Below are 9102 nucleotides of genomic sequence, written 5' to 3'. Positions count from 1 at the left end.
AGAGAGAGAGAGAGAGAGAGAGAGAGAGAGAGAGAGAGAGAGAGAAAGAGAGAGAGAGAGAGAGAAAGAAGCAGAGTAGGGTACTAGTCAGGAAGGGTGATAACAACTTAGATCTAACTCAGTGGAGAAGGAAGGGGCTGGAAGCTGTGAGTCAGTCGGTGGTCTTTCTTAGATGAGGAAGCCCTAGTCTTCCAGCTCCAGAGATGTTAAAATTAGAAGATCCTGGAAATTCAAGAGTGCCTCTGCTGCCTCTTCCTCTGGGAGTTTGGGTATCTTATGTCCAGCTGGTGAAACCAGCCAGCTAGACTGCCCGGCTATGGATGCCCCACCCACTTCTCCTAACAGTCTTAGGGTGGAACGTGTAATGGAGCCCAGAGAGTCAGGAGACCTAGGACCAGGGAGAGCAGGAGGGTGGAGGCTCTCTGAGTCATGTCAAGCTGCGAAAAGAGGAAAAGGGAAAGGATTGAGGGCCACATAGCATATCAGCTCCTAAAGAGCTTTCTGGAAAAGCGTGAGGCCCTCGGGTTAGACCCAGAACACCTTTGAAAACACTGGGTGGGAGTAGTTAAAAAAAAAAAAAAATGTTTGTCCCAGGGAAGGGAGCACTGCAGAAATCCAGAAGTTCGCTCACAGTCTAGGCAGCCCATAGTGAGATGAGACCCTGGCCAAATGAGAGACTGGCACCTGATACAGGAAACCTGAAGTTGACCCCTGACTTCCATATGCACACTCACACGCTTGCTCACTGTCTGTCTGTCTGTCTGTCTGGTTACCTCTGTCTCTCTCAATCATACATATACATATATGTGTGTGTATGTATATATGTATATATGTAAATACACACATACATATATGTGTATGTATGAATATATATACATATAGATACATGTATACACATACCCAGAAGCCAGTGGGGCTTCTGTTTATTTGCTTGGTCCAGATATTTCCACCAGCTGTAACTTGAGTCCTTCAGTCTGTTTAACAGAGAGACATTAAGGCCAGGCGTGGTGGCGCACGCCTTTAATCCCAGCACTTGGGAGGCAGAGGCAGGTGAATTTCTGAGTTCGAGGCCAGCCTTACAAAGTAAGTTCCAGGACAGTCAAGGCTACACAGAGAAACCCTGTCTCGAAAAACCAAAAAAAAAAAAAAAAAAAAAAAAAAAACCAGAGAGACATGAAGATGGGCACAATGGCACTACTCATCCATTTCTTTCTCACCTTTCACACACACACACAAACACACAAAAATAAAGAAAGAAGGAAGGGCCCAGGAGCGTGATGGCCTATCCCACCTTTAACCTCAGCACAGGACAAGAGGCTGAGGCAGGCTGCTGCAGACAGATCTCTGTGAGTTTGAGATCAGTCAGGTCTTCATGGCAAGTTTCAGGTTAGCCATGGCTACACAGAGAGATCCTGTCTCAAAAAACAAATGAGTAAGAGGCTGGCGAGATGACTCAGCGGAAAAGAGCACTGACTGCTCTTCTGAAGGTCCTGAGTTCAAATCCCAGCAACCACATAGTGGCTCACAACCATCTGTAATGAAATCTGATGCCCTCTTCTGGTATGTCTGAAGACAGCTATAGTGTAGTTTTAAATAAATCTTTAAAAAGAGAGGGGGGAGGGAGCACTGGCTGCTCTCCCAGAGGATCTGGGTTCAATTCCCAGCACCCACGCAACAGCTCACAACTGTCTGCAACTCCAGTTTCAGGGGATTCATTGCCCTCTTCTGACCTCTCTGGACACCAGTCACACAATTAGTGCACATATACACAAGTAGGCAAACCCCTCAAACGCAGTAACTAACTAACTAACTAACTAACTACTAACTAACTCACTAACAAGGAGAGGAAGAAGAGCTGGGGATCAAAGCAGAGTAGAGTTCTCAGCTAGTACAGTCTGGGCCCAGTGCCACCACAAGAAAACAGCAACAACAATAAATAAAATAAGGAAGTCAGAGTCTGCTCTAGGCCCACATCACATCAGGTCGAGATGGAGAGGCCCAGGTCAGTAGGTACCATGACCTAGGTAGAACCTGGAGAGACAGCACCTTGAAAGAAACTTTGAAACCAGCTAGTTTCGAACCTGGAAAGGCCACCTGGGACTAGGCAGATGTCTCTTTGGCAGAAAAAGGAACTGGTTTTCAAGGAGGAAATGGGAAAGAAAAGAGGAACACAGAAGACTCATCTTCAAACATTAGTAATCTCAGAGAGGCAGCCACGGTGCTTCCCAGCTGAACTCAACCCCAGCCTGTATTTCCCTTTTCCCCGTTTGGTGACTGTCCAATGCTCCGCAGGGACTGTTTTGTCCACTGTATTCTGGAAGCAGATGTAATCCTGTCTTTATGGTCAGACAGATGCCCTTTCTCATGTCCCCCACCCCAGGTCTCCAGTCATGTGTTCCCAGGCCCGCCTATGATGACCCATACGGACACATGAGCTGCAGCTCCCGGCATGGGGGAGGTGGCGTCAATTCCTAAGGAGCAACTTGGGTGGGCACTGGAGTGGGGGAGGGTGGGCAGGAGGGGAGACGGCTGATTCAGCTTCCCCAAGCTGGGCTTCGGTCCAAAGAAAACACAGCTGGAGATGAAAGGAAGACAGTGTAGGGCGGGCGAAGGCTATATATGCTGACATCTTGGGCAGCAATCCAGCGTGGCATCCCATGGCCAGGAGAGTGTCTGTTTATTTGCCTGGGCCAGCTATTTTCTCCAGTTGTACTTCAGTTGTTCAATCTGTTTAACAGAGAGACATTGAAATGGGCACAGTGGCCCTTTCCAGTCATTCTAGCTACTTCAGGAGCTGAGGCAGGAGGATCACAAACTCAAGGCCTGGCTATATTGCAGCGTTAAGTGCCAAGGCCAACCTGGAAGACTGAGTAAGGCTCCTTCTCAAAATAAAAAGTAGAACGAGGGCCCAGGAGGCCAGTGACATGTCTCCATGCGGCCAAGTTTGAAGTCCTGAGTTCAATCCCTAGGAGCACACATTGGGAGGAGAAAAAAAGGGCTCAAGCCAGTTGTCCTCCAGCCTCCAATGCCACCACTTACTATGACATGCACCACTCCTCCCCAGTAAAAACAAAATATTCTAAAAGAGGGCTGGAGATGTAACTCAGGAGTCCGGAGCTTATCTAGCCTGTGCGACGGCCTGAGTTCCAGACCAGCAGGCTGCGTGTGGGCTCTGGGTTGAGCTAATTCCTAGCCGGGTTGGAAGCAATGTTCCCTATCTTATAGGAGACCCTGTGAAAGTTGTGAATGAACATTCTCAGTGCCGTCAGTCCAACAACTAAGTAGTAATTATCAACTATCTACTGAGTCCTTTAGCACTTTGTATACTCTATATACAGTGTATCCTTTTTTGTTTGTTTATTTGTTTGTTTTGTTTTTCGAGACTGGGTTTCTCTGTGTAGCCCTGGCTGTCCTGGAACTCACTCTGTAGACCAGGCTGGCCTCGAATCCGCCTGTCTCTGCCTCCCAAGTGCTGGGATTAAAGGCGTGGGCCACCATGCCCAGCACATTGTATCCTTTTTTTAAGCACTTTGTATACTTTGTATCCCATAAGCCCTCACTGCTGCTTAATTACGCTCATGTGGAAACTGAGGCTCAGGAACAGATTTACTATTCCTCTAGAACAATGGGCCCCCTGCTGCTTAATTACGCTCATGTGGAAACTGAGGCTCAGGAACAGATTTACTATTCCTCTAGAACAATGGGCCCCCTCTCAGGCAGCAGCCTATCCACTTCCAAGCTGATCATGTCTGTTCCCACTGCCGAGGTAGAGCCCAGCAAAGCCTAAAATATGTACCCTCTGGCTCTCTCCCAGAAAAAGTGGGTGACATGCTAGAACAAAAGACTTGCTTGAACCAGATCTGTGTGCAGAGCACGTGACTAATGGTCTAGCCTGGTGTCAGTGACATGGCTGGTCTAGATGTGCAGAGGATTCCCTTTGAGCTCCAGGAGGTCTCCAGTTTCCTGCGAGCCATGGGCAAACATGAAGGGCTTCGGCAGAGGCTCACTCCTCCATCATGCAAGGCAAATTCTGACACTCAGGGAGATTGCCAAAGTCGTGCCTGGGCTGCACTGCCAGCGTCACTGAGGGGCGAGGCCATAGCACACTGTAAGGGAAAGGGGAGATTCACACAAATGAAAAGAGAGGCTGAGCCTGCAAGCCCCTAGAGTCGGGCTGAGGGAAGGCACCTTCTCCTGTCCCTGCCAGGTCACACCTATGCCTGGGTTATAATAGTGACTTCCAGCCTAGATGTCCCTCAGCTAAAGAACGGATAAAGAAAATGTGGTACACAGGGCATTGGTGGCACATGCCTTTAATCCCAGCACTTCAGAGGCAGAGGCAGTCGGATTTCTGAGTTTGAGGTCAGCCTGGTCTACAGAGTGAGTTTCAGGAGAGCTAGGGCTATACAGAGAAAACCTGTCTCAAAAAAAAAAAAAAAAAAAAGTAAATAAGTAAATAAATAAATAAATAAACAAACAAAAAAACAATGACATCATGAAATTTCCTGGCAAATGGACAAAAGTAGAGAAAAATCATCCTGAGTGAGGTACCCCAGACTCAGAAAGACAAACAGGGAATGTACCCACTTGTAAGTGGATATTAGCTATAAAGAATAACCATGTTACAATCTGTAGACTCAGACAAATTAAGTAACAAGGGGGGTGGGGGAGGGGACACAAGAATCTCCCTATGATAAGGAAATAGAATAGACTTTGGGGGTGGGTGGAGGTGGGTGTATCTGGGTGGGAGTGTCTGGGTAGGGGGTGGGTACAGGAACAGGAGGGATCAGGTCAGAGGCGCATGCAGGGAGAACTGGAATGGCAGTGTGTGTGTGTGCATCTCTGGAACAAGTTAGAAACCTAGTGCAATGTAAACTCCCAGGAATCTATGAGGGTGACCCTAGCTAAGACCCCTAGCAATGGGCGATATGAAGCCTGAACTGGCCATCCCCTGTAACCAGGCAAGTCTTCCAGTGGAGGTGCTGGGACACAAAACCTTTGACCTACAATTTGTCCTGCTGACGAAACGTGCTGGGGTAAAGGTAGCACCGAAATTGTAGGCGTGGCCAACCAATGATTGGTCCAGTGTGAGAGGGATCGCACCTGTAACAGTGCCTGGAGGGCCAGGAACCAGACATCCTGGAGACACAGAATAGAGAATGATTCCTACTGAGAGTCGGCTGTACGCATAGGTTGGTGTCTATCAGAGAGGCTTCACCTAGAAACCAATGGAAACTGAGACAGAGAGCCACAGCCACAGGTGGAGCTTGGGGAGTCCTACAGAAGAGGGGAGAAAGGATTGTAGGAGCCAGAGAAGTCAAGGACACCACAAGAAAACCCACAGAACTTGGGAGGCAGAGGCAGGCAGATTTCTGAGTTCGAGGCCAGCCTGGTCTACAGAGTGAGTTCCAGGACAGCCAGGACTATACAGAGAAACCCTGTCTCGAAAAACCAAAAAAAAAAAAAAAAAAAAAAAAAAAAAGAAAAAAAGAAAAAAAGAAAACCCACAGAATCAAATCAATCGACCTGTGTTCATTGGGGCTCACAGAGACTGAGCTGATAACATGGGTCCTGAGTGGCTCTGACCTAGGTCCTCTGCATATATGCTGTGGTTATGTAGTTCGGCATTCTTGTGGGCCTTCTAACAGTGGGGGCTGGGCTGTCTCTGACTCCCTTGCCTGCTTTAGGAACCCTTTCCTTCTACTGGTTTGCCTCCTAGAGCCTCCATACAAGAGGGAGGTGCCTAGTCTTACAGCAACTGATATGTAGTAGTTGATTGCTCTCCCTGGGAGGCCTGTCCCTTTCTAAAGGGAAATGGAGGAGTGGACAGAGGGAAGGTTGCTAGGAAAGTATTGCTAGGGATAAGTATTGCTAGGGATATGGCAGAGAATCTACACAGCACTTGACTAGAGCTATCTATGTTTACGCTAACCTTACACTAAGCCTGAGGGATGCAGCTCATTTGGTAGAGTGCCTAACATGCACAGGTCCTGTGTGCAGTATCCCCAGCACCAGGCGGACCAGGAGTGATACTCTACATCTGTAGTCCCAGCATTCTGGCGATGGAGGCAGGAGAAGCCAAAGTTCAAGACCACCCTTAGTTGCATAGAGAATTCAGGGCCGGCCTGAGAGCTACATGAGAACCTGTCTCAACACCCTCCCCCCCCCAAAAAAAAAAACCCACTCACTTCCCCAAAGCTTTAATATATACCATTTTTGGTAAGTTTTAAAAGAAGAAAATCACCTGAGTACTCAATAAGAGTCCTATGGCTGACATCCTAGGATGTAAGCGCTGGTCCCTCAGAGAGAAGGGGCTAGGCACCTTCCTGGACTACCGACCCTACCTCACACTGTTTAGGGACAATCCCTGAATTCTCCAGTAACAGTCACAGAATTGTCTCAACCTCAACCTCCAGTTTCCTGCCAGAGAGAACTCCTAAGAGAGCCAGCCTCACAGACTATAAGAAGGTAAAACCAGATCTAGAGTGATTAGCCATTCTGGCTCGCTTGGGACTGAGTGGATTCCCGAGCTCAGTTCTGAATCCAGGAAGGTCCTGGACAAAACTAGACTATTGGGTCAGCTGAGCTGGCTGAGTGCTGAGTGTTAAGTATATGCTCAGCAAACATCTTTATCAGTTCCCACTTTCTAGTTCGCCCGCATGGCTTCAAAAAGAAAGCTAGCGTCTACTGTCTTTTCCACTGTGATGCTCGGAACTGTGCGGGCGGTGCACGGGGCGAGGGGGCACTGTGCAGAGCAGCCAGCTTCAAGGTTCACTAAAGAATTCAGAGTTTCTCAGGAAGGTCAAACCTCCCTCTGGGATGATTGCTTTTCCAATAGGGGAAGGTCCCTGGGGCCCTAAAATCCAATCAAGTAGGTTGGGGTCTCATGACAAAGCCAGCGGAAGACGGTTGTGAGAGAAAAGAAAGGGGAATAAGGCTAGGGCATTGGCTTTCCGCTGGCCTAGCGTGGAAGCCGAGTGGGAGTTCCCATAAGGAGGCACTCGGTGCTGGATGAGGAAACTGAGACTCCGCAGCCACGTAAAGGAGTTTGTTGAGGAGCGTTCAGGAATTGCTGTGTGACTGGAATTCCACAGCAGTGGCTTGGCAAGCCGCTTTCTTCACTTTTCTCGCTCTTTTAGGAGCGAGTCCCCCACTAGTCCAGACAGCAGCTAGGCTTGTCACAGGCTCCGTACTGCCCTCTCCACCCTCCCGACTGCCAGCGTCCCGCCCCGTCCCCTCCCAGCCCCCAAGGAGGAGGGGAGAAACGCGGCGAGGAGGGGGGTCGGAGGCCCAGACTTATAAAGGCTGCTGGACCCGCGCTACCCGCCAGACCCCGCCGCCCGGATCCCCCGCGCTGCCTGTCGCCCCACGTGACCGCGCTACTAAGTGAGTTGGGGCGCGTGCCCATCGCATCCCCAGACCTTCCTGAGTTGTGTGGCTCACTAAACCCAGGTGGGGAGGAGAACGGATGAAGGAGGGCTCTGGGATGGGGCACCAGACCGAATGCCTTATAGCTGAATCTTAGGAGCTAGGGGAGCCGGGGGACCCAGGGGACCGCGCTCAGCCGGGCCATCCCGGCGCGCGGCCTGGGAGACCTCAAGCTACTCAGCAGGAATGCGCTTGTGGTCGTCGCCATACCAACGTACAAGCCAGCACACGCCCTCCTCTGAAGGAAAAGGGAAAGTGGTGGTGGGGGGAGGGGGTCTCATCCTCCAGAGATCCAAACTCGTCACGAGGCAGTTGCACGGGGGAACCGAGCCCCAAATCCTTTGGAAGCAGAGCGCAAGTCTTATCGTGCTTCGGAACCTCGGTTTTGCGTCAGGCAGAGACAAGATGATTGGTTCCGAGTGGCCCTAACAGTTTTATGGGCAGTAACGGTTCGGGCCAGCACCCTGTTCTAGTTGCACGTCCAAAGAGTGGTTCTGAGCCTCTCAGATGACACCTGCGACTCGACCCCACCCTGCCCCCAGGCTTGGTCGCTATGGCCCTGCTCCAGGCACTCTTCCTAGCGCTCCTGGCAGGTGCCCACGCCGAGCTCCCGGGCTGCAAGATCCGCGTCACCTCCGCAGCTCTGGAGCTGGGTAAGGCGCGCGGCGGGAGCCGTGGACCAGGTTGGGTGCCCTGGCCCCGGGCGCGGGACCTGAGTGTCTCCATGCTATCTCAGTGAAGCAGGAAGGGCTGCGCTTTCTGGAACAAGAGCTGGAGACCATCACCATCCCAGATGTGTACGGCGCAAAGGGCCACTTTTACTACAATATCTCGGAGTAAGTAGGGCTTGAGGGACAGGGTCTCAAAGGTGGTGGGATGACCTGGAACACCGCCCCAGACTGGGCGGGTCTGGGCGTGGCCAATTAAATGAGGTGGGATCCATAGAAACGAGTGGGGCAACTAGGTAAAAAGACTGGAGGTAGGCGGGCCCAAGAAAGGGGAATACGAACCAGAATTGTAGCTTGGACCAAAGAACACCGCGATGGTACAGTGGAAGAGTTTACCTTTGGGTGAGAGTGGAGTCTAGCCAGAGGGTGGCGCCAAAAAGAGGGAGGCCTAGAATGGGAGAGATTGGAGAGGTGTGACGATGTGGGGTGAGTTAAAGTGATGGAGGCAAGGACCAAGCAGGTGGAAAGCCCAGCCTGGCACACGCCCGCGATCCAGCATTCAGGAGCCTGGGACAGGATCCCAAGTTAAAGGCCAAATTGAGCTTTAAAACAAAACAATAAGACAAAAACCAAAAAGAAGAAAACAGATCCAGCAATCACAATGTGGACAGAACACGGAAGTGTGAGCAAGACCATAGTTTTTACTTATTTATTTTTAAGATTTTATTTAATTTTAATGTATGTGCATTGGTGTTTTGTCTGCATGTACGTCTTTGTAAGAGTGTCGGATCCCCTTGGATCCCCTTACAGACAGTTGTGAGATACCTTGTGGGTGCTGGGAATTGAACCAGAGTCTTTTTGAAGAACAGCCAGTTCTCTGAACCGCTGAGCAGTCTCTCCAGCCCCTATTTATTTATTCTTAAAGATTTTTTTATTTTTACTTTTATGAGTACATTGTAGCTGTCTTCAGACACACCAGAAGAGGGCATCAGATCTCATTACAGAT

At 50.0% G+C, this 9102-nt stretch overlaps 1 protein-coding gene across 1 annotated transcript in view; it reads left to right on the top strand.

The window, feature by feature from the left end:
- Positions 1–7267: 7267 nt before the first annotated feature.
- Positions 7268–9102, top strand: part of Pltp (phospholipid transfer protein) — a 19809-nt gene continuing 17974 nt past the window's right edge. Inside the window, exons 1-3 of the mRNA XM_021192663.1 lie at positions 7268–7386; positions 7971–8081; positions 8165–8264. Of these exons, the coding sequence (XP_021048322.1) occupies positions 7982–8081; positions 8165–8264 (200 nt within the window). The 5' untranslated portion in view covers positions 7268–7386; positions 7971–7981. The remainder of the gene's footprint in view (positions 7387–7970; positions 8082–8164; positions 8265–9102) is intronic.

Source organism: Mus pahari, chromosome 3 (genome assembly GCF_900095145.1).
Source record: "Mus pahari chromosome 3, PAHARI_EIJ_v1.1, whole genome shotgun sequence".
In the NCBI taxonomy this organism is placed as follows: Eukaryota; Metazoa; Chordata; class Mammalia; order Rodentia; family Muridae; genus Mus; species Mus pahari.
The sequence above is the reverse complement of the archived record's forward strand: the minus strand, read 5'-3'. Positions and strand labels throughout refer to the sequence as shown.